Genomic DNA, 25,491 nt, shown 5'->3' with positions numbered 1-25,491 from the left:
GATACAGTGTTACCTATTTTGAAAAGTAACAAATTCCTTTGCAGGTTTTATTTGTGTTTTCAAAAGCCACCCAATACTTTTTCAAACATTCTACCAGGCCAAATATTATAAGGATTATATGTTTAGGTGGTTTAATATTGTACCTGAAAGACATGGATTCAAATTTCACTTGAGACAGAGACTCACATACCCAAAGGCCACCTTCAGAAATAATGCAAAGTGTTCACACTTCATTTGTCTCATTGCCAAGAGGGGAAACAAATCACAAAGTAGCTAGAGCTAGTGCTCCCTAAACCTGGGAGAAGTGAAGTGTGTAGAATAGCACACAATGCATCTGCAGGATGATTCGTTTAACCATAGTTAGTGGCTTAGCACAGGGGCTGGCAAAGATTTTGTGGCTTGGGCCAGTTCACGGTCCCACAGACGCCACAGTGGGTCAGAGTGCATGCACATGCATGCACAAACACTATTTCTGGTGCTCCTTCTGATGTGGAGGAGGCGTGCGCAGCTTCCCATTGGCTGCAGGAGCTTCAGCTTCCCATTGGTTGCAGAAGGCGGTCCTTGCTCTGCTCCGCGCCGGTTTAGCACGGCGCATGGGAGCCGACCGAGCGGGCAGCGGGGATCCATGGGCCGGTTAAACGACCCCCATGAGCCGCTTGTGGCCCATGGACCTTAGGTTGCCGACCCCTGGCTTAGCATTACATCCAGACATGGCCAGTGAGTGAAAAACCAAAGGATGTCTTGCACATGCACATTTATCAAACAGCAAACCTCAAGTCAGGAGGTACATTCAATCTCAAGCAGTTCTTTCCAGTTGAAGTGTTTTACCCATTTAATTTGCAATTCATCTCTGCAGGTGAAATATGCATGTATGAAATCGGCCCTCACAGAATGGCCTTGGGCAAGTGACATCGACTCTGTTTCCATTTGGGAAAAGTGAATAGAGTTGATGCAAGCTAAACATTAATTCACCAAGAGTATTTTATGATAGTGTGTGCACAGAGAAACTGATTAAGCTAGTGATCTGCAATATTCTACCATGTAGTGAGAATTTTACCACTCTTTCCTGTTAAGAATCATCATCATTCTTGGTAACAAACAGTCATAAAGAAATGCTTTAGAAAATTATTGCTGTATCTTGCTGATATGACTTAATGGTAGAAATAACTTGCCACAATTCTCAGCCTTATCTGTGTCAACACACAGAAAATACCTGACACCATATTCTTCAAGAAACAAGACAGGAAAGTTTCGGTTATTTATATGAAGGTTCAGCACTACAAAAAAGCTAATCCAGCTAACTAAAATCTTTATTTGCAGAACCTGGAAATGCTATTAAGAGAGACTGACAAAGATCCCTAGATCATTTCTAGAAATGGCTCCAATAAAGTGAGGAACATTAAGATTTTTAACTCACCATTTTAATATTGCCAATAACTACATCAGGTTGAAACTGTACATGACAAATTGGAAAAGAGTCTCAATGTAATGGTTTCAGCAAATAAATGAACTGACTCGGGTTAATAACATCACTACAGTAAAAACAATGGCAAACAGGAACTTGGCACCACATTTACAAAGTAAAAGCATGCGGTTGATACATTTTTGAAATCTCCTATGAGAAAAGGCCCTGGTAAATGCAGAACAAATTGCACTGTCTACAAAACTCCCCACTGGTTTAAGACCAAACACACACACAAACAATTAAGTGGTTGATTAAGTAGCTTTGTAGCAGCACTCTCTCCCCACCCCCTGCAGTTTGTAATTTTACAACTCACCTTTCTACCTAGAAGCCAATTCAGGCATTTCATGTAAGAAGATTTCCATCTGCTACATTAGTAGCACACTCAGAGATTTGGTAATCAGCATAAACCAGGCTAACCCCCTCCCCCAGCCATTAAGTCTGACAAGACTTGTTACCCTGCTACAGGAAATCTCTCTTTCGGGGGTGGGAGCACCTTACAGTGTATGTAGCAGACTCATAACATTATACATTAGAAGAAGCCATTGCTTTAGCCATAAGAATCCTAAGGCCCTTTTAAGTAGTTGCAGTTACTGTATATCAAGTTCTGACCATACCAAGTTTTAAAAACAAAAGGTTCCTGCTAAGAGGAATACTTTCTGCGTGATCTGGTCACAATCATGTGCATAGTTAAGTGTTTTTTGTTTGTTTTTAAAACAAGTCTGTTTGCAAATAAGGAAATAAAATTTAGTAAATATATAGTTTTGATGGAAAAACCTTAAAAACAGAGCAGCGGTGGCTTATTAAAGAAAGGAAGCTACATATTGAAGGTCTGGGATCTCAACTTCGTAACAGCTGTACACATTTGAGACTATGCAATCCATATGATGCCTGGATGATTTAAAAAAAATCACACTTAACAGTAGTTCCATTTTTGGAATTTTAACTTCCGCATCCCATATCAATAAAAAGGTCCCTAGTACAGAAGATTGTGCTAAAGAATGCAAGGATTTTTGCATGCTGTTTTCATTCCCCGGTCCTGTTCATGCTTGCAGCTGTCCCACAAGGCAGCAAATAAACAGTCCAGTTCTTAAAACGCAACATCCTGAAATGGAAATAATTTTATTTCATTAGGTGAAGTTCATGTTATAGCCAGGCAGCTGTTTATGCAATGCTAAAGCTCAGAAGAGACTACAAAGTTCGTAAACTTACATTTCACTGTTACGCTCTCTTTTTAGTAGAGTCCACATTCTTTCAGGTTGTTTTTAATTATAACATCTGTAACAGCATCAAAAACAAATTGCACATTCTTTGTGTCAGTGGCACAGGTGAAATGGGTGTAAATTTCCTTGGTGTCTTTTCTTCGGTTCAGGTCTTCAAACTGGCACTGAATGTATGCAGCTGCCTCTTCATATGTATTAGAACCTGGAGGGAAAAAATGACAACTTCTACTAACTAACACCATTTTAAGGACTTGCAATTGACTTTACAAGTCTTTGAAAAGAAAAGTAACGGCTAAGGGAGCTGGGCATGTTTAGCCTGGAGAAGAGGAGGTTAAGGGGTGATATGATAGCCATGTTCAAATATATGAAGGGATGTCACATGGAGGAGGGAGAAAGGTTGTTTTCTGCTGCTCCAGAGAAGCGGACACGGAGCAATGGATCCAAACTACAAGAAAGAAGATTCCACCTAAACATTAGGAAGAACTTCCTGACAGTAAGAGCTGTTCGACAGTGGAATTTGCTGCCAAGGAGTGTGGTGGAGTCTTCTTCTTTGGAGGTCTTTAAGCAGAGGCTTGACAACCATATGTCAGGAGTGCTCTGATGGTGTTTCCTGCTTGGCAGGGGGTTGGACTCGATGGCCCTTGTGGTCTCTTCCAACTCTATGATTCTATGATTCTAAGTAACTGTTTCCAGTCATCACACTTTGCCATCATTTTAGGCTAAAGAAATGCATCTAGCCCTAGGAAACTGGGTCTACACCTCTTAGATGAAGCAATCACAAAAAAGTAGTTCATTTTAAAGAATCACAATCACAGTTCCATTTCCCCAAACAGGGCATATGCCAATCTTTTGTGATCAGAAATCTTTACCATTTACTTCTTTGCTTCTTTAGTGCATATAGTGCTGCAGTCACTGGGTGCCATTAGCAAAGTACTAAATCGAATCAGATTGAGTACAAGATTGCAGCCTCCAATGTATGAATATATGAAGCTGCTTATAGTGAGCAGACTATCTAATTTATCTAATCAATACCATTTCCTTTGTCTGGTAACAGCTTTCCTTCAGCTCAGTTTGGCTATAAAGTATTCCTTCAGCTCAGTTTGGCTATAAGGTATCTCTTTAGCTACAAATGCCAGGGACTGGTCCTCAGACCTCATGCTTGCAAAATATACACTCTGCAACTGAGGTATGAGCCCCTCCTATCCATGTTTTAAAACTGTGTTTATGAAAAAAAAAAATGTGGTACTCGGGTGCCACAGAACTCTCATTGTTCTTGAAAACCTATTTCTTTCTTGGCTTTTGTAATAAATTATCCTACACTTGTTTTTAAACTAGCTATTAGCTCCGCCCTCTTTTTGTTTTTAAAGCAATGCTTTTTAAAAAAAATTAAAAAGCTCTAATACTTTAAAAAAACCAAGAGGTTTAAGAACTACCAGTTTCAATTGCAAGAGAACATAAACAGGTGTCATGAATGACAGTACTTTGCACCTAAAGCTGTGGCTTGGGGTTTGACTGCTTATTTATTCCCTGTAAGAAGCATGATTCATCTTTTAAGAGTGTTTAACTAAAAGGCCTATCCATATATCTCACACAGTCTGATCATTTCTGATTGGTCTAGACGTCATCATTACAGCTAGAGGCAGAACCATGTGGTAACAGAAGCATAATTGTTGGCTACAAAGCCAAGACACAATTTTAGGACCGCTCTATGAGGAAAATAGCAAACAGTCATGAAGCAGTAATTTGCAGCTGTTGGGACTATCATGACTTGCTTATTCATAGGAAGAAATTCTGTGGAAATAGGACACAACAAAGCAGTGAGGGAAGACTACACTGTGCTACAAATTTTGAAAGTTTGGGCAACAGAACTCACAATGAAGACCATAATAAATTGCTGGTGATAGGGCATCAGTTTCAGAACTAGGATTATAAAAAACTAATTTTAATGCTGAGAGAAACCACCACTTTCATATCACACATAGTGAAAGGACTCAATTTGGGGGGAAATGTCTAGGTGTCTCCTTCCATCAGAAAAGTCAACCTCGGGCTTTAAGAGAGAACATGAAGTATTCAAGCCAGCATGACAATAAGTAAACAGAGCTAAGCTAATGCTAACATATCTGTTTTCATCTAGCAGGAACATTATCAGACAGGGATCTGTATTTTTTAAAAGGTTGGATAGATGATGGGACAAAGAAAAATATGATGTACTGAGGTCACAAATACACATTAAACCAAAAGCAACAAGCTGTTTTCATCCTATTTCCCCCATTATTTTTTTACCTTACCTGGGTATTCCGGGTAGCAAATTGTTAGTGGACTCCTCCTTATCTTTTCCTCAAACAGATCTTTCTTGTTTAGGAAAAGAATGATTGATGTGTCTGTGAACCACTTGTTGTTACAAATGCTGTCAAAGAGTTTCATACTCTCATGCATACGATTCTGGGGGGAGGAAAACATCTCGTTGAAAAGGTAATACCCCAGCAACTTTGCATAATCACTAATGAAAACAAAGCTACTAGTGCAAATAATGTGATTTAGCCAAAGCTGATGCTCAGATAAGAAAGTACTAGTAATCATTTGGGCAAGTATCAGAATTCCTAAACTTTGGCAAAACATGGGTCACAAAAAGACTTTTCAGTTATCACAATTACATAATATTTCACAAAAATTCACCCAGGTGCTTTATTTCCTTCTCAGCTAAGAACTACTGTAGTTTTCAGATTCAGTGGTGGGGGGTGGGAGAAAGGAAGATTTTATTAAACACAGCCTGCCAATTAGTGCTGCTGCCAGCGCTCACTGCAGGAAATTTGAGGAGACATACAAGAAATGTTTGCTTCTATGCCTTAGTAATTTTCAAAACACAAGTCGTTTAAATTAAGTTGTCCTAAACAAACTACATAAAGCTTAAAGTCAATTTCCACCACAGTTTACGTAATGCAGCATGTAACCAACATTTAACTCTATGGCAACCTACCATTTCTTCGTCCTCAGCAAGAACAAGGTCATAATCACTGAGAGCTACACAGAATATAATTGCTGTTACGCCTTCAAAGCAGTGGATCCATTTCTTACGTTCTGAACGCTGGCCGCCAACGTCAAACATCCTGGCAGAAAGAGAAATTGCTTTTATTATCATGCTACATTATGCCATAAAGTACAGTGCAGTGTACAGTGTTGTCAAAAGCACACCATAGGGTTGTTACAAAGCTGAATGAGCCTTTGCCACTAGCATAACCTATGCTGCTCTAACACTGTTTTACTGAAGAATTGAAACATGCTGATCCTAGCAAAAACTATGATAAGAGGGTTTCTAATAATCACTAAAAGCCAGATGAGTCATTGAGACTACTAGGCCAAGTACCTCCAGAACTAGCTTGCTTGCATGAATGCAGTGCTCCCACAATACACTATCTTCCTCCTCCGCTTAGTATTACCTCTACTGGCAAACTCATGCTCTCAAAGTCAAAGCCCAAGAAGATAAGAGTATGTTCAGTCATGATAATTATGGATCTCCTAATAATTTGATCGTGGGAAATTGTCAGCAGTAGTCACCACATATCATGGTTTCCTTACCACTTCAGGTTAATGAGTGGGAGTCAAGTTGGGAAATAAGAGAGAATGATTTTGACATGGGGTAGGATTCAGCAGTGTTATCAATCTGCTTTAGCAGAAACATGTTATTGCAGAGGCTGATAAACTGCTAACATATGGTATAATTTAGTAATCTTGAGAAATATTTAAGTAGTGAACAGTCCAGGGAAAACATTATTTGTTTATACAGTCTGAACAATATGCATAACTCCAGACAATTTCCAGTGAAGTCTATTGAGCATAGTACTTCATTGGACTGCTATAAGAACAAGATTAGCATCTCTTGGTAGAGACTGAATGGGCATTTGATCCAGGAAATCTAAGAGTCACATGAAATAACAGGATCATAATAGCAGCAATGTGAATTTTATCAAATATTCAAGGTAAGTGGACTGGGAAGACGGGCCTGCCTACTTCTGTAAGGGGAAGGCAATATTTACCTTGAAGTATAAAACTATTCTGCCTCTAACAGCTGGAGAAAAAACCAAAAAAATAAATCAAAAATAGCAAAATCTCACTTTTGCAATGTGAATTCATATTCTCCAACAGTAGACTATAACAATTTACCCCATATTCAGCACAATGATTTCCTTTTGGAGTGAAAGGTGGCATAGAAAGGAGGAAATGCCACAGAAAAACATAAGGACATCTCTCTTGACATATCACACAGGTGGGTAAGCTTGCACAACACAGAACCTGAATGTTATGCTAGCATACGATGTTTATCATCTTCTGCTGCTTGGGAACAGCATTTTGTTTGGTGGCTGCTAAACAACAATGGCTGATTACGCAACCTCCTGTTGCAGAATGGTCAATGCACTTACAAAGTGGTTTCCTGTGGGAAAGCTAACTAGCAGCAAACATTTACAAGCCATAACACCATAGTGCAAGGTGTTGCTAGTTTCTAGTTAAATTTCCCCTAAAGAGTAATATGGTCTTATTTTATGTTTAGCTGAATGGCACAACAAACTAAACAGACACTCCATAACATTAAGACTGGCTAGCTTAAATGAGGAACCTACTTAAACAACATATACACTGCTGTGTCCACATAGTGCATCAGGAATTTTTTAAGAATAGGTTAAACTCTCCCTTTCTGTGACTGAAGTTCTGCATCTAGCAGGGTAGAATTAGATACACACACAGAAAGAGAAAGAGATAGAGAGAATCTGCCTTCCACCCATCCTATCAGCTTGTGCATGAGATTATTTAGTAAACAAAAAGCCCACTGCAGGAATGGATACAGAAGTCCTATTGAGTCTTCTTTGTTCTTACGGCTGTGCTCTTGACAGCTTTTACTGCCTCACCTACATTGAGGTGGCCAGCCTCCAGATGTTGTTGGGACTCCAACTTTCACCAGCCCAACAGTATGGACAATGGTCAAGAATTATAGTCCAACAGCTGGAGGGCACTATGTTGGCTACCCTGACCTACATTCATACGGCCAAGAAGGCTGCCTCCCAACTTGGTTAGGCCCTCTGGCAAAGGTGTAAATAGGGCAAGACAGAAAATGATATGCTGCTTTAGAAAAAGTCTTAAAATACTCACACCCTTCTTTAACTGGTAGTTTAATAGCCAGAACGTGCTATCAAGCTGTGCCACAATTTACAGCATTTTGTTAATTATCATTACATCTGATTTTGGATACTACATACCAAAGCAATTTTGGGCAACTAATTCATATACTGGAAAGGTGAGAAGCCAAGGAGCTCCAAAAATGTTTTATTTAAGTTAATAATTTAAACAAACTTAAAAACTGTAGTAACAACTGCTGATATAGTCCAGTTCTACATATGAGGAAAGAAGACTTGAGATAACGTTAAGAGAAGGGAAGGGAAGGGAGGTGTTGAACTGCCCAAGTTCAAGGCTCAATTTACTGGACCAGAGTGCAGAGAAGCAGATCTGATCCACTAGTTATGTCACACTCATCTAATACAGCATATATATATTACGGAGTTTTCCTCATTCATCCTCTCTATATATGGGGTTCATTATTCCCACTTTACATATACAGAACACAAGCTCATCAACGATAATTTTCCAAAGGCCATTCTGTGATTTGATGTCCAGAACCAAACTTAACATGACATTCACCCAATCCTAATTTCCTTCGGTTTGTTTTTTGTTTTTGCTGTGCATTTATAATATAAACACAAGAGTATTCTTAAACATTATCCCAACCAACTGGAGTGCAATTAAAAGACATGTGCAAGTGAGCCTTGTCAGCAGAAATCCAAGCAAAGGTAGTAACTCATTTTGCCATATATAAAATTCTTTATTAAAACATTATTAATATTATTATTATTACCATCTGTCAAGATAAAGCACTGTAACTAGGCTATGGTGGAGCATATGATCAGAAATGAGCATTTCTCTAATAGCACAGTGGCAGGTAGAGGAATATTGGGTTTCAATGCATCCTTATGGCTGGCATGAAGGATGGGAGGCAAAGGGGAAGAATTCATACTTAAAGGGATACTGCCTAGGTCAGGCCCATTCTGTTAAGGTGGATACGTGTTCATAGAGCAGGGCTCCTTACACTTTCCTCCTGTAAACCTCAGACTGTCTAACATTTCTCTGAGTTCCATGACCTCTGTAGCAAGGCTCCCACCCTACCACAAAACATGGTGGCATCTTGCAGCATGAAGGATGTGAGCTCTTGCTAGTCCCACTTATTCCGCATGGCAGTATATTTTACAGAGACATGGGACTTGATGGAAGTTATAGTCAAAACAGAGCCAAGGGACTTTAAAGGCCGCATTTAAAGAGCATATAGCAATCCCTGTAGGGACGACCAATTAAGATGGTGGCAAGCTACATTGAGGTACATGGGTTGCAAGTCTCAAATCACTACGTATGTATTCCAGGGGGAAATACACATCCCCTGTCCTACATCAAGCTCTATAAATGGCAAGCATTTAAACACATGTGCATGCTTCCGGTCAATGTTCTGTTCTACTGACTGGTTAGTACTCTCTCTACACAGTTTTGCTGAAAAAGCCATGCACATTTCACAAAGCCATGTTAATTTCAGCTCCAACTGCAACACGGGAAAATAAACACGTGGCAAATTGGAACGTCGGTATGGTGGGGCTTTCAACAAATAATGTAAAACAGTAGTCAGTATCCTTTTTAGTATATATGCTCCTGTAAAGGAAGGGTTCAGTACCTGTGTCTGTGATCCCAACATAAAAGCAGCTGAAAAGAACAAAACAATGAAAATAAAAAAGTGAACTGATACCAAAAATCTCCAGCAAGAATAGAATTGAAGGACAGAGATTTTACACTGTGCGAAGCCGGAGCCAAATTAAGCCTGCACAACATGAGCATATGTAAAAGTCATAAATTTTACACCACAACCCAAAGAACAGTGGTGTGATAGTAATATGTAAGTGGGACCCTACAACCCACAATGTAACTCACTTGAAATACAAGTCCTTGAAAGTGAAGTGTGTTTCTACAATGCCTGTCGTTTTCACTCTGGTCCGTAGAACATCTTGCTGAGTTGGAATGTAACTTTGCTGGGATATTCTGTCCAAGTCATTAAGATAGCTAAAGGGGAAAGGGAGATGGAGAAAGGAGATAAATACATTTTTATCCACTCTCTTGGACTAAGACACAATTTTTGTGAGCGACTCCTATATTCCTCTTCTATGCCTTATTCTCATCTAGAGAAAAATCAAAAATTCTTCTGCAATGTTATTTTTCTTCTTCTTCTTCCAGGGTGTCATGACTGTCATATAGTTGTAGATTACCCTGAAGCCAGTTAAGCACTGGCTTTACCGGATGTTAACTGTTGAAATTTATTCTATGTTAACAAAGTTACTTAAGTTTGCAACCTCAGTTGAAACTGGAGCCAATGGATATATTTGGGATTCTTTATGAGAAAGCTACATTAAGAGCTGCCTTAAAATGTAGTTTTAAGATACAGGCTTTCCAAAACATCATTACTGTAGCAATGTTCACACTATAAATTCTCGAGTTTTACAACAATCAGTAAATATAATAGCTTGAGCCAAAGTAGTCCCTAATATGATGATGAGAATGTAAACTCCTTAAGGAAGGTCCTGTCTTTTTTGCTTAAGTTATTCAATAAAGAACATTTATATAAATGGTGCTTATTTGAAACATTAAAAAAGAGTTATAATATATACATGTAGGAAATGCAATGTAGAAAGAATTGATAGTTACCTCTATACTGGCAGGCAAAGGGGAGAAATACAAGACACAAATTGAAGAGTATGCACTATAGATTGGTAGGATTGCAAGCTTGAGGTATGTATCATTGCCTGAGTTGCTGTGATGAGAGAAACTTCATGGAGATCAGTAGGAAGGAGTTGTGTGTAATGCAGCAGTTAAGAAAAGTGAGTGACGAGACTATGTCACCAATTAAAATCTTAGCTTAGTCACTAACTTGCTGGTTAACTTCAGGCAAGCCACTGTCCCCCAACCTCACAGATCCCCACTCAGTAACAGGCCTACATTAAAAGGGTTGTTGCAAGGAGTGACGACTATATACAGTATTTGACATCTTAGGAGATTTCCTCTGTCAGTCTTCCCCAACATGGTGTCCTACAGATATTTTGCACTAAAAAGTGTGCAGGCTCAGGGTGATGAGTGGTGTAGTACAAAAGGTATGGAGGGCAGCAGGTTAGGGCTTGCACTATATTATTAGGTATTATTAGGTAATACTCCTATTCCCCATGGTTTCTTTTTACAAGTATCTATGACTTTACTTACTTCTAAATATGCGTAAAGAACCAACAGACACTGTCTTGAAAATCACAATGTGTTGGAACCAAGGATGAAATACAGTAGCTTGCCCTAAGGGTACCATGAGCTTTATCAGTTAAACAAGGTTTGAATCTGGGTTATCCACATCCATATCCAACACATTAGTTACTATATAGTACTTTGGCTCCAGCTTAATTTTCTCCTGCAGCAGAAGGAAGGGCAGCCTTATTCTGCACTGCCACTTAACTGTATTTTACAGCTGAACCTTTTAACGGAGAGCCCAGTCTCATTTGGTTCTATAAAGTCTCACAAAGCAGTAAGATGACTTAAAAGTAACTCAAAGAATATAATTACTGTCTTGAGATGCTATTCCTTTGCTGAAGCAGATTCCTGATTAGGGTTTGATGTTAACAAATTATCTAGGGAGGGCAAAGTTTATGATCTCAGCTACTTGTAATAAAAATACTTCTGCTGGGAAACAAAGATCCTGCGAGCTATACTTAAACTACAGCTATGCAAAACAGTACTATAACTTTATTATTTCATTCATTTATACCTCACTTTTCTGCCCACACTAGAAGGAAGAGCGAGTTGTCCTGCTTTTAGATTAGGCAATGGAAAAGCAACCTGCAACTAAAACCAAAATGTGAGTGGATTAAATGAAAACTCCAAGCAACTGGCTGTAATGTAAAATGCTGCCAAAAGAATACAAGAGCTACTTCAAGTCCTGAAAACAGTTAAGAGCTTCATTTGAAAACAAGAAGCAGTGAATTATTTAAACAGATGATATGCTCTCTTTCCATGCAGGTTAATCATCTGTATACAGTATAGTCACGTTTCAGCAGCAAGCTCTGAAGAAGTAAAGCTGGTTTAGATCTACCTTATCTGGTAGTACAAAGACTTGGTTCGGCAAGTTATCAACCAGCAAAGAATTAGTGATTTTATTGCCCTTGTCCTATGATATGCTGCATACATTGGTGTAAAAAAAAAAAATCTATCTCAAAATAGATAATCCGCAGGTTCTTAAGAATATCTTGGTTTAAATTACTGGAAAATGCAAATAAGAACCATTGTTCTACAAAAAAAAAGGGGCACAGCAATGCCAAGAAAATCTATTCAAGAATGATACTTGTTCCCTATAATCATAGCCAGCTTCATACTGCTGTTATGGGTATAAAGGGCTTCTTTTATTGTGACTTCAAGCTAAATAGTAGTACCTCTACTTACATATCCCTCTGGATATGGAATCTTTGGGTTATAGCCACAGCAAACCCGGAAGTGTATACTTCCAGGTTTCGCTGCATGCGCAATAGGGCTCTGCACGCCTTGTGCATGGGCAGAAGCGCACCTCTATTTACGTTATTTTCAGGGTGTGAACGGATCCCCAGAACGAATTAAGTTCATATCCAGAGGGTCCACTGTAAAGGCAAAAAAAAAAAAAAAAAAAAGGCTCCAGGAAGTGTTGTAAACACCTATACCCTGAGAATATTAAGAACTGTTCTGAAATGAAATAACAGGTTCATGTAGTTTTGGAAAGAAATAATAGGTTCATGCAGTTCTGGAAAGAAATAATATGTTCATGAAGTGTCCAAAGGACTGTTGCCACTCCTCAATTGTCCTCAATGATTAAGTTTAAACAAATGACAGGCCACAGTCTTTCTCAGTCCTACCTGAAGATGCCCAGGACTAAACCTGGGACTTTCCGCATACAAAGTAGATGCTCTACCAGCAAGCTACAGTCCTTCCCCAAGTTCAGACAAGACAAAATAAACACAGAGAATTGGGGAGATGACATTTTTGTCAAAATGAAAAAGATTAGTACCACTGTTTTTGAGAAGGAGACCTCAAGAATGCCATTAAAGGCAGGTTGCCAAGCGTCCAGTATACCATAGACAAGAAAAGTGAGTGGTGTTGGGACTGATGGCTCCGCCCTTTCCTTTGACCCACAAAACTTGCTTTGATCAATTAAGCATAATCGATGGAATCTTCAAAACCAAGCCTTCATTAACTGTTCACTGTCCAGTTTGTCAGGCTTAAGGAATTTTCCTGAAATGCATTTTAGCATCCTCACATCAAGTTTCCCCATAGCCTTTTGAGAAATACCACAGAAATTATTTGGGAGTATTCATCGCTCTTGCCATAATAACTCTGCAAAATAAACAACAGTTCTGACAAAGTAAGTATAACACCTACGTGGGTGGTTAAAAGAGCATGAGTTTATCTGTGAAAGGGCTTAAAATCTATAAAAAGCTTCTTACTAGGATGCAGAATCATTAAGCTGATATTCCCTTGATCTGCTGAAGCATGCTTGGACCCCAGGATCTCTCCATAACCGCTTAATCACACCTGCCAGTTCAGGAGTCATGACTCCCTCCTCTGCACTTCCAGCTAGTACAAACAACTGACGGGCATCATCCTGCAGAAGAAGGCAAATTAAACACTGCTGTTATCATGTGCAGTATAATAACATATGCTTAACAACCAACATTAGGGGAAGTGTTTCAATGCAAGTTTACAATGGTATGGTTGATTACCTACTACCCCCCAGCAGCAGACTGTTTCCTTCTTTGAAATGTGACTTCTAAACAACAAATTGCTAACTGCACAAACCATTATTTGATGTGCATCACAACCAGAATTCAAAGAATCAGCTAAGCTGATCAGAACTACCAAAAATGAAGGTATACTGCAGTCTGATATGGCGGTTGGGAAACAAGCTCATCCAATAAAGAGGTTTGGGACACCTTAAAGATTTATTTATTATTGGAGATATCAACTGTTGCACAAGCAGACCTGCTCATACAATTGGACTTCCTCTCTTTTTCCTCCTCTCTGGAGCCCTCTGTGCCCCACAACCCTCCAGAGCAGATCTGCAATGGGAGACTACAAGAGGGAGAAGAGGAAGCCCCATTGCATGAGTGGAAGTCTGTTCTACAGACACAACTGGATGTTGCCCTATGGCATAAGCTTCTGTGGACTACTTTAAATAGTACTACTCAGCTATGAATCACATTGTGATAAGAATGGCAAGAGCCAAAGAAATAGTTAAAGCTTACGCTTATGAATTAAAAAGTTTTAAAGCTGCAAAACTAGTAGCTGAGCACTGTCTTAAGCTGGAAAAAGAACAATTTAAGCAAAACAGATTATCTGCAAATACAAGAAATATAGCTTCAAATTAGGGAAAAGAAGTTGAAATTTTTGAAATAAATGCTCATCAACACTGAATACCAAACAAGTTTTTAAAATCATGGATAATTAAAGTTTTAAAGAAAGTATGGGGAAGTTCCTGGGACTAAATAGTCCAATCAAATCATGTTCACCTTTCCCAAGTCTTATGTCATCTATGGCGTTAGGTGCAAGCAACTTCAAGCCATGACTAAAATGAGTAACTGGGAGCACACACTACATGTGGTTGGTTGTAAGTTGCTTTGGGTTGCCTTGGGCAAGATAAAGCAACTAAAAAGTTGAAATAAATAATAATAATAATAATAATAATAATAATAATAATAATAATAAATCACCAGCTTGAATTTAAATGGGAAAAATGACTGATATACAGGAAGATGGACAGTTTCAGCAAGGTGTCCTCCTACTTAATTATACAAAAGAGTACTGATAGATTAATTAAAGAAGCACAGTGGCAGAAGCTACAAATTTGCCTAACATGTCTCGAGCTGTTTAAGAGATCACAAAAGAACATTCTCAGAGGTTGACAGCACTTATTTATTTAAGGGATTTGTACCCCACCCTTCAATGTTTACATGTCCAGGGAAAGCTTACATAAGACAACTAGTAACATAAAAACCATTAAAAACAGTAATATCTATAAAACAGCAGAGAGCAAACAAATCCACATTTTAACAGAGATTTCGAACTAGAACAGAATGCATCTAAAAGTTAATTAAGAGCTTGCAGGGGGGCGGAGTCAATGCTTGGAGCTGAATAGACAAAATACACAACAGCACTCCTAAACATAAAAAGACCTGCTTCCCAGTTACCACCCACCACCCAATCATCTGAAAGCAGAGGAGTCCAGACAAAGCCCTCAAAGATCTTAATGCACTGTCAGGTTCACATGGGAAAAGGTAGTCCTTCACATCTACTGGCAACATTACAATAACTTCAAAACAACAAGAACAGTTTACCAACTCCTCATATTTTTGGATCAAATATATACACAAACACAAGATGGTAGTGGTATTTCCACCACCAGTTTAATAGACAAGCACTTTATTATCATTACTAGTAAATCAGTAGTAATTTTAAATCAATACAATACACTTACAGCTCTGGCAACTTCACCAAAGTCTATCTTTAGTCTTCCCATTGCTCTTATTATTGCAATGATGGATTGGATAGTATTGCTGTAGACAACCACTTTATACTGTCTGCATTCTTCCTCTGAATAGCCATCCTCATGAATGATTCTGAAAAAGAAAGAAATACTAACCAGTTGGTGCTTTGCCCAGTGGGGAAATCCCCATTCAGCCATTAGACTAAGTAAGTACTGAGTCCGTCACTGTCAGTCAGACTAACCTACGGTACCTCACAGAGTTGTTATAATGATGAGAAGGGGGGAAGAGAACCATACATTCCCTCATTGAGAAAGGGCAGGACAAAACAGTAACAAATACAATTTTATTCCTTACATCCACCTAAACATATTGGGTTGTAGTTTAACTACTGCCAAGATAATGGGGCTTTCTTGCCTCTTGTTTCCCTTGCAGTCCCTTTGTCCTCTCAAAAACTGTTCCCTGGGATTGGGAAATCCTCTGGAATGAGGTGGAGCAGGGCCTGCAGCAGGAAGGATGAACCAGCAAAAAGTTCGGGGAACCCCACTCCCTTGCACAAGCAGAAGTACGATCTACTTGTGCAATAGCACATTAGCATACTTCACTAGCACCATGGGCATAGCACCAAGAGAGGATCATGGCAGGGCTCAATAGCTTTGTAATCTCACAGCCCAATAAGACATCTGCACAAACAGCACAATATGACAAGAAAAGGAGCAGCATACAAGCTTTCAAGTCCCCAGATGTCCCCTCACACTGCCTTCATGGCAGGGGGAAGTGGGGAATAACAGAGCTCTTTCAAACCCTGCAAAGATCCTCCATGTGCAGGCAATGTCTGCAGTATAATTGGATTAGGTACCAGTCTAAAAGATATGCCACTTTACTTACTTCATCTGTTTCACAATGGTGCTTTTACCAGATTCTCCAGCGCCTATAAAACAAAAATAAGCAAACCTGTTTTAATTTGATGTGGAAATTGAGAAAGCAGAATCTTGGTGCGTGAGTTCAAAATTTAACTATTTTTCTATATCAACTACCGTCTGTTCCAGAAGCATCCATGCACCAGTACACTACATATAATTTAATTCCCATGCCTCTTAGCAACAGCTGCAAGTAATCTTTGGCAGTTTAAGCCTCACTGGAAGTCAGGATTTACAAAATGAACATCTGCATTCTTTATACAAATAACTTGGATACCTACATATGTATACAGGATTACCCATCACCTACTTATAAATGTTTCTCATACTTCCTGCAGCAAGACACTACTGATCTCTCAAAGACTGTCAGAAACATAAAGACCAAATAATTATGTGTATAAAACACTTAAGCACACACTTCCTTTTGTGTGTACGTGTGACAACACAGATGTATGCCCAAAGCCTGCAGCAGCATATACTGAAGTTTTGAGTTTCTAAATTAATTACCTAATTTTTGCATGGTTAGTACAGAACTATGAAACACGAATTCCCCAAGATTTCCAAGAAGGGTCATAAATCATTGGCAGAACAACTGCTTCATATGCAGAAGGTCCTAAATTCAATTATACATCTCCAGGTAGGACTGGGGGAGAGACCCTTATCAGAAATCCTAGAGAACTGCTTCCATACGCAGTGGATAATACTGAGTAGGATAGCTCAATAGTCTGGCTTAGTATAAGGCAGCTTCTTATGTGTTTATAAATTGAATGTTGCTACTTGTTTACATACTTCAAAATCCCTTGGCTATAACCCTAGCAATTACTTTTCCCCAAAGACGAGAAGGTTGTCTCTAAAGTGTATTGCGCAAACCAAATAAAAGTCTCGGGATGGGAAAAGAAGCTTGCATGTATTTCATCAGCAGCTGCTTTTGCTTCTTAGAGCCAACTCTCAATTGCTATGCCTCTGAGCCACTCCTAATCATGTGGAAATAATATACTGTTTAAAATATTAACTCCCTTTCAGGTGGCAGATCACATACCAAGCTGCTTTTAAGTTCTGCTACAAGAAGAACAGGATTTTCTTTACACTGGGGTTGTGCTGCCAAATGAAGTCAGAACGGAATAGTAGGGAAGGATACTGTAAGCATAGTGTCCAAATTTTCAGGATCCAGGTCTTAAGACCACAATTACTGGTGAACTGGGTAGCATGAAGTGTACAGGAAAAAAAACAATAGCTTCAGTAGTGCATTTCACATTAATTTCTTATTTTTAAAACGCGGCCTTCTATTGTCAAAGCAAGCAAACATATTCTACTCATGACTTAACAAGATGGCATTAGATCCCAAAGATACACTGACACCCAAACTGAACAAAAGTGCTTTGTTTAGATTAGGTTTGTGAGACCCTTAGCCAGCCAGATGTTGTTGAACTACAACTCCCATCATCCCTGGCCACTGACCACGATTGGTGGGACTGATGGGATTATAGTTCAGCAACATACAGAGAGCCAAAGCTTTCCCACAACTGGTTTAGATATTTTAAAAGACTAAACATGCAAAGTTTAGATATTTTAGGTTTAGGTTTTAGGTTTAGATATTTTAAAAGACTAAAAGATGCAAACATGGATCAGGGACCCAGACAGGGGAGGACAGAGAGTGGGGCTTTGCAAGAGAAAGCCAGCAGAAAGTGGAAAGTTTAAGGACTCCCCCACCCCACCCCCGCAGCTGCTTCTTCACTGCAGTCACTCCTTCGGAAGTGACTTTGCAGAGAAGATACAGCAGTTGGGGTTTTATTATGCAAGGTGGCTTCATCATGAGTGGTTCTGGCATTTTTCCTTAAGTTCCAACTCAAAACAGAAGAAATAAAATTACAAACAGTCAACTTGTTCTAAAGAGGAAAAAGCTTTAGTTAATAGAAATAGTAATTAGATGAGGTTCATGTTGCTACATTAGACAGAGGCTTTACCTAGCTAGGTTCCCCTTCTTTTAAGAAAGTTTAGTTGAAGTGAAAGATAATATTACTACTCAAGGCCACAGCACAAAATTAGCAGGTACATTTTGAGTATACTACTTGTACGCACAATGACTATAATATGCACACTTTTTAATCATTTGTGTAGATTGTGGGGATTATGCCATGGCACAAAAAAAAAAAAATCAGGTACAAATGCCCCCTAGCTCTCAATGGTGTGTGCCTGCAGTCAAAAAATGCCATCCATTCCTCACACGTCACAGGGCTCCACACTGTATATTCATTAATTTTATAAAATGTGAAGCAGCCTGAAAATTCACAGAATTATTCCATTTATGTACAATTATTCCCACTGAAGTGAAGGGAGACAGAACCTATTTACTGTACTGTGGTTCAACTGGTTTGTGAACTAAAAGTTATACTGAACCAGACAAATAATATACATTATTTGAGTAGACAGGTCAATGCAACTTCTGTAAATTTAGCGATTTACGGCAATAGGAAAATCACGCAAGAGCTATACGTCAGCTAAATGGAGTGGCCCTTCATTAAAGTGTTTTTCCTAGAGGCAAAACAATAATGGAACAATAGAGGTGTTGTTTGGAGCAGAGAGATGTGGGGAGGATAAAGGAGGGGTAATAGCAGCATTCTCTCAGTTGTACAGATTCCCTTTATCCTTGAAATCTTTTGCAGTTATCCTTAGTAACTGGTCTGTTACTAAGGATCAAATGCCAAAGGACTGAAAATGTGTCTACAATGCTGCCTCCTCAACTAAGTATTATGTATTTCAGAAGCTTGAAAGACATCTATTAGTAGCTGACTGTTGGTAAAACGCCAAATAATTTCTTCACACTTCGGTTGAAAGTGAATTTTGTACTTGCCTAATTGCGCTTATTGTGAGACAGACTAGAGTATTGTTTGTGGAAAAGTAAGTGACCTTTGTATGACCAGAGAGAAAGAGAAATTATGATCACACAATTCAACAGTTTACGTAACTGCTTCCAGAATACCCCCCGGCACAAAAAAGTAAATCTCACCAAGGACGTACAGAACACTTTACTACTCCATCTGAGGAGCTCTGTTTGAAGACCACCAACACACAAATACAACAGGTATCAGGCATTGTGAACAGCAACATAAAGAAAAAACCTTCTTAAAAGAATACAGTATCATTTTGAACTGGAGGCTGGTGAATGTTACAGTATTGCATAGTGTAATAAATCAGGATGAAGATCATGCAAGAGGGCCTTTCTCAAAGAAGCCTACATGACTGGGTGCAAAACTGTTAGGATACTGAAATGATACAGAAAAAAAAATCTTTACTATTATCCAGAAATGTATGAAATTAATGAAGGCTTGGCCTACATCAAAGTCATGGCAAAGAAACCACGACTTGTTTCTCCAAAGTTTGGTTTGTTTTCCAGCTGTTCTTGTCTCATGCCTTTGACCACCCCATCTCAGACACTTGCCAAACAAACCACACTAAAGGAAGGGTGCTTGGTTAGTATGCAATGCAAAGCTGAAGTTAGAACATGTCAACAAATCATGGCTTCTTAGTGTGACTTGCTGGCAGTTAACAAACCATAGTTAAGCTGCTGGGCAGGGTTCACACGCAATGTTAAACCATGGTTTAATGGCCAATGGCTTAGTATTATATGTGTGTATCAGTCCTATATGACTAACTGAGGAATATGAGGAATATTTCATTATGTAAACACCAGTCATTTTATGTTCACTGATTTCTTAAAAACAGCAACTAAAACCATTTCCTTTTTCATGTGAATTTTCAGTGGTTATAAACACAGTCAGGTGAAGTGAACTAATTAGCTTGCTCATCATTCCTTCACTACAGGCTTTACTATATCCTTCATGGCAATAGCACCATCTATACAGAACAATTGGTCTTTTTTCTTAGCAACTAGTATTCAAAGACATGGGAGCCTCTGATCCTGGAAGCATCTTATAGCCATCATGGCTAGTAGCCATGAATTTGTCTATATCCCTTTTAAATCCATCATGTTTATTAAACAAAATGAGTATTCTGCAAATCATAAACCATCTGTGGACCGACACTAATTAATGTACCCATGAACCTTTGGTTGTATTGTTTTGGTAATACAAGGAAATGAATTTGCACACATGTGCATGCACACTCACCCCACCAAGTTCAGTAATAAACTTATAAGTTGATTGATCAAGACTAGCTCCTTCAAATTAAGACTATGCCATACTGTCAAATGGAATTTTAGTTTTAAAATAGTATTGAATCAAAGCCATTTATGAAGTCATTCAACCCAATCAATGCAGGAGTGCTCCATAAACAAAGTAGTTTAGTGTAAAGCTCTATTACAGATACTAGGAATTCTATCTTTTCTTCTGAATGCATTGCAAGGCAGTCACGCCTTTCCCTTCAGCATTTTTTTTTTAAAATACTGTTTCCATGCACAGTTACATGCAAGCTCTGTACAGCATAAAAACATGAAAGCATTTTGGGTCCTATGAACCAGTTTGTGAACTTACATTCTTTAGCCTGCAATTCTACACACACCTACCTGTGAATAAGCCCTATTGAACTCAGAAGAGTTCACGTCTGAGTAGAATGGTATACCACTGAGCTATCAGACAAACAAGCATAAACAAGAAAACTTGGGATGAAGATTGGTGTAACTAAACTTTGGGAAAGTGTGCTGCCAAATTCTATGCTGCCAAAAAGGAAAGAAAAAACGAATGCAGAAAAAGAAAGGTCGATAATTCTTCTAAGGCACAATGGTAATAAAATTGCCCCCTAAAGGGGGTTTAAATCATGATTCTCCCAATTAAAAATACAGGTTCAGACCTCATAATATTCATAGTATTTCAGTTATGTGTGTGTTCATCATGCTGACTTCCTAATCATAGTTGGTTGGGGTGAAGCAATCCATGAGCATAATGCTAAACCGGATGCTTCATGGTTTCTTTCTCCACTAGAAAAAGGGGCAGAGCAAAGCAGGAGTGGCTGGTCTGCATGCAGCTGGGCACAGGATAGTTTACTAAACCATTAAATTAATGGCTTAACATTACATGCTGACATGGCCGTGTGACATAGTTCTTCTAACTTAAATGGAGGCATGGACAACCTGTGGTCCTCCAGAAGATGTTGGACTGTTGACCATGCTAGCTGGGGCTGAAGGGAGTTGTACTCCAACAACATCTGTAAGGCCACAAACTTCTGATCCCTGTTTTAGTAGTTTTTGAATAATTTTATTGTGCCCCCATCTTTCTCATTAAGCCAGTGTTCATGGGAAAGATTTCATAGCTGTGATCATTTAAATTGTCCTTTTCTAGTTTTTGCCAGTTCTAAAGTTGCCTTTTTGACATGGGATGGGTTACAACAGTGCACAGCATTAACTGTAGCTGTAGCTGATTTTTTAAAAATACCTTTCCTAATGCAGAATTTTGCATTTTCATTGCCACTGCAATTGACTTCTAGTGGGCTTTGATCACAATGGCCTGATTCACATGCAATGCTAAGCCAAACTCCTCCCTTGCCATTTTGCTGCTGCACTAAGCTAAGCCATGGTTTACTTAGCATGCCATCAGAACCTAGGCTTCTTGTTTAGTTATCTACGCATAAACTATATGCTGTAATCAATTGCAGCACAGCAGGAAAATGACGGGAGGAGCAAAGCAGCTACAATCTCCTTTCCAGGAGCCTTTAAGTTTGTGCTAAATTAGTGTTATGTGCAAATGAGGCCAATACCTCTTTCCACCTCAGTCTAATTAAGGGTTTCTCCCACCGACCCACCCCAACATGCATGACTTTCAAGTCGAATGATTTTTTTTAAATTAATGCAACATTGTCAGTACAACTAGGACCTTAAACTATAAAAGCGCATTAAACAATAACATTTTTTAAGAACAAAGACAATAGAACACACAATAAAATGTGGTAATAAATAAAGCATAGTTTTCCAACCAACAAATCTGGATAAACTCTTTAGAAACTCTTCATGGATTGGTTAGGATTGTACTCTACTATACCATACCATCTGCCATTATCTGTAAACATGGCTGTTTATCCTGGACATCATGGTTGTTTTTAAGCTAAACACCTACTCCTAGGTGAACCCCCCAACAGGTTTATATTCTCTCAATTAAGAAAACTTATCCTCTGCTTTCTTGTCCTCCAGTCATTCACTACCTGATCCTATGAGCATTAAGTTTCTTTAGAAAACATTGATAAGGAACTTCATCACCAAGTTTTTAAAAACTTTGTTTGGAAGCTACCTGCAGTTATAAAATGCTTATTTTTAATTTCTTGTTTATCACACCTGCTGTGATTTCTATTTTAGGTTTTTGAAAATCTAAGATTTTGTACTTTAAGAACTGGGTCATTTGTTACTTTTTCTTGGTTGCTTTAATTTAAAAGCCTGAAATTAAAGAAATCAATGGCTACATTCATTAATTTAATGAAATAAAGAACTGAAGTGAATGACATGTGGCCTCAGTGACTTAAAACCGACAAATGAAAAGGCGATGCAATTGCAACTTCTGCCACTTGTTATCTAACATAGGTCTTCAGATGCACCACCAGAGAAAAAAAAGTTCAGGAGAAAAAGTTCTGGCTGAAAAGAGGGGGGGGGGCTAGAAAAATACTAAGAATATCAAGTACACTTGCCAGATGCCACTAACAGAAGACAGGTAATCCTTGTGCTCTTTGCTAGAGAAACCATTCCACTGTCCCCTATACGTACAAGACAAACAGCTTGAGGCTAACCCTCTTTCTGACATTCATGGCAAAGGGGCAAGCTGTCCAAGGTATCAGGGGTCTCTTCCTCCAAGCTTCTAGAGAAGTAGCAAAAGGAGCAAGCAGGCACTTGGCATCAGATACTGCCTACATACTAGTTCTAGGAATCTGTTTCTCTCTCATTTCATTTTTTGAGAGAGGTACTTCTGCAAATGTAAAAACCTGGAGGAGGGTCGGAAAAGGGATCTTTAAAACACAAATGCAGAACAAACCCTTATCAACACACGAAACAAACAGCAAGGAGATGTGAAAGGTAGACCGTTCTCCTTCCTCAAGGTCTACTGCAAGTGGGTGAGTGGGGGGCAACTGCACAACCATTCAAAACCATCATCCTTCAAACTTCCTTAAACCTGATCGGAAGGTTTCTATTTAAAAAAATAATTGGGGAAGGCCTAGGATCTTCTCCCACGAAGTTTAGTCGCGACTGACTTCCTGGGATTCTAGCCTTAAGCCTGCAGAACTTTTACTTTTACTACTTAGGGCCTTAAAAAAATAAAACATACGAAAGTCCTTTGGATCAGAAAGCGGCAGCTGCACCAAGAGGAGCTCTTGGGCTGGGCCGCCTCGCTCCCTCTTGCTCGCGAGTAAGCTGCGGGACGTGCCCGGGAGCCACGGGAGGGCCAGCCCGGGCCACCAACGGGGAGCGCCCAGTTAAGAGAGAACCGCCACCTCGTCCTCTCCTCACGGGGCCCGGCTGCCCCCGCCTCTGCCCCTCGCCCCACCCCGGGGCCGCCGGCGGAGCAGGCCCCGGCCGCACCCTCCTCGCCCGCTTCTCCTTACCGAGCAGAAGCAGCTTCACCTCCTTGGACGCCTTCTCGCCGTCTTCGCGCAGGTTGCGGTCTATCATGCGGCTCCGCTCGGCCGCCGCCTTGTCCTCGGCGCTCAGCGTACAGCCCATAGCGGCGGCGGCGACAGGACGGGAGAGGCGGGCGGCACCTCTCGCTCTCCTCAACGGCCGCGGACTCGGGAGGAGAACGAGCTGGGCGGAGGAGCGGGGGGAGAGAGGCACCGGAAACCCGTCCAGCTTCCGCCTCTCCACGGGCCACTGACGAGAGCTTGAAAGGCACCCTGGGAAATGTAGTCAAAGGACGCGTCTCCCTCTCCCACTAAGGGGCGCGCGGGGAGACTGACTAAGGCCCCCATCATAGATCCAAAGGAGTACTGTATTATGCCGCTTAGTTTCCGAAAAGAATCTTGGGAACTGTAGTTTGTGGGTGCTGACAGCTCTCAGGGCATCACACCTACCATGTATTGTAGACTATCTTACAAACCTTATGACTATTGGCCATAAGGACTGGACCTGATGGAGTCCCATCAGGATCGGGGGTGGGGGGGTGGGCACAGGTTTCTCATCCTTGGAATATAGGACTGTAGCATGAGAAAGACAATACCAACTGGTATTTCCTTGGCCGGTGGCGCACGTGTTTCAGGGTAAAAACAGCAGGGTTGTTCATAGGAAAACGTTGTGAAATCCCGTCATTTTTTCACTGCAATGGTTTGTCAGCAATATGTCTCCACTTCCACCCCAATAATTAAAGGCAGAGGGGTTCACTCTCTTTCAAACTCAAGAATTAGTGTGTGTGAAAAATGTGGATGTTTTCTGGTTGTTAACTTTTAAAATGCAAATGCAAATATAGGTAAAGGTAAAGGGACCCCTGACCATTAGGTCCAGTCGTGACTGACTCTGGGGTTGCGGCGCTCATCTCGCTTTCCTGGCCGAGGGAGCCGGCGTACAGCTTCCGGGTCATGTGGCCAGCATGACTAAGCTGCTTCTGGCGAACCAGAGCAGCACACGGAAACGCCGTTTACCTTCCCGCCTTTACTTGCACTTTGACGTGCTTTTGAACTGCTAGGTTGGCAGGAGCAGGGACCGAGCAACAGGAACTCACCCTGTTGCAGGGATTCAAACTGCCGACCTTCTGATCAGCAAGTCCTAGGCTTTGTGGTTTAACCCACAGCGCCACCCGCGTAATTCACAGCTATTGTCCCTCTTTTTTAAAAAAGGATGTGGTGGAGAAACTCAGGCTGAATCTTTCTATTTCAGGCAGTCAGGAAGGGCTGAGACTTGAGGATGATATCATGCTTATCACTATTAATATTTTAAATTGGTGCGCTTACAGCCAGTCTATACTGTATTTCATAATTTCCATATTTCAGATGAAGCTGGTAGTGGCTTGAAATAACTCTCTAATAAATGCTTTAAGAGCTGTTGCCCAATCTTTTATTAATGGCATGCATATGAATGTTTCTATTTACTTATTAAAAATCAATCATTCATATGATGTCACATCTCTCCACTACAATACTATGTACCGGGGATCCTCAAACTTTTTGAATCTATGGGGACACATTTGAAATCTGTCTTGGACACCGATAAGTGTCCATTTTACTGAAGAAAGACCAGTGATTCTCAGAATTATTCCACCACACCAGAAAAACAGCTATATGCTCCCCCAAAACAAATAAAATACAAGAAAGCACCCCTGTACAAACAAGCAGTCCCCTTAGGC

At 39.9% G+C, this 25,491-nt stretch overlaps 1 protein-coding gene across 2 annotated transcripts; it reads right to left on the bottom strand.

Moving 5' to 3' along the window:
* Positions 1-1,399: 1,399 nt before the first annotated feature.
* GNAI3 (G protein subunit alpha i3) lies at positions 1,400-24,023 on the bottom strand. 2 transcript variants are annotated; one of them, XR_014512568.1, is made up of 9 exons: positions 23,762-23,994; positions 16,194-16,236; positions 15,299-15,440; positions 13,272-13,429; positions 9,703-9,831; positions 5,663-5,792; positions 3,370-5,127; positions 2,675-2,977; positions 1,400-2,567 (listed from the first exon to the last, which is right to left on the bottom strand). XR_014512568.1 is itself a non-coding variant. In XM_083445869.1 (9 exons), the coding sequence occupies exons 1-8, from the start codon at positions 23,877-23,879 to the stop codon at positions 2,697-2,699; spliced, it is 1,065 nt and encodes a 354-aa protein (XP_083301995.1). In that variant the 5' UTR covers positions 23,880-24,023; the 3' UTR covers positions 1,400-2,567; positions 2,675-2,696. The 2 variants fall into 2 exon arrangements, 1 of the variants encoding a protein (XP_083301995.1); XM_083445869.1 differs by having other exon boundaries at positions 2,675-2,887; positions 4,974-5,127; positions 23,762-24,023.
* Positions 24,024-25,491: the final 1,468 nt, after the last annotated feature.

This window comes from Podarcis tiliguerta, assembly GCF_965153285.1.
Source record: "Podarcis tiliguerta genome assembly, chromosome: 6".
Lineage (NCBI taxonomy): Eukaryota > Metazoa > Chordata > Lepidosauria > Squamata > Lacertidae > Podarcis > Podarcis tiliguerta.
The sequence above is the reverse complement of the archived record's forward strand: the minus strand, read 5'-3'. Positions and strand labels throughout refer to the sequence as shown.

What these genes read in the sequence shown, in the direction of transcription:
- GNAI3 (XM_083445869.1), bottom strand. Translation starts at nt 23,879, where the DNA reads ATGGGCTGTACGCTGAGCGCCGAGGACAAGGCGGCGGCCGAGCGGAGC. An exon ending in CTTAATGATTCTGCATCCTA is followed by an intron (nt 9,832 to 13,271) that starts GTAAGAAGCTTT and finishes TTTCCCCTTTAG; the next exon opens with CTATCTTAATGACTTGGACA. An exon ending in TTCAAGGACTTGTATTTCAA is followed by an intron (nt 5,793 to 9,702) that starts GTGAGTTACATT and finishes TCTTTCTGCCAG; the next exon opens with GATGTTTGACGTTGGCGGCC.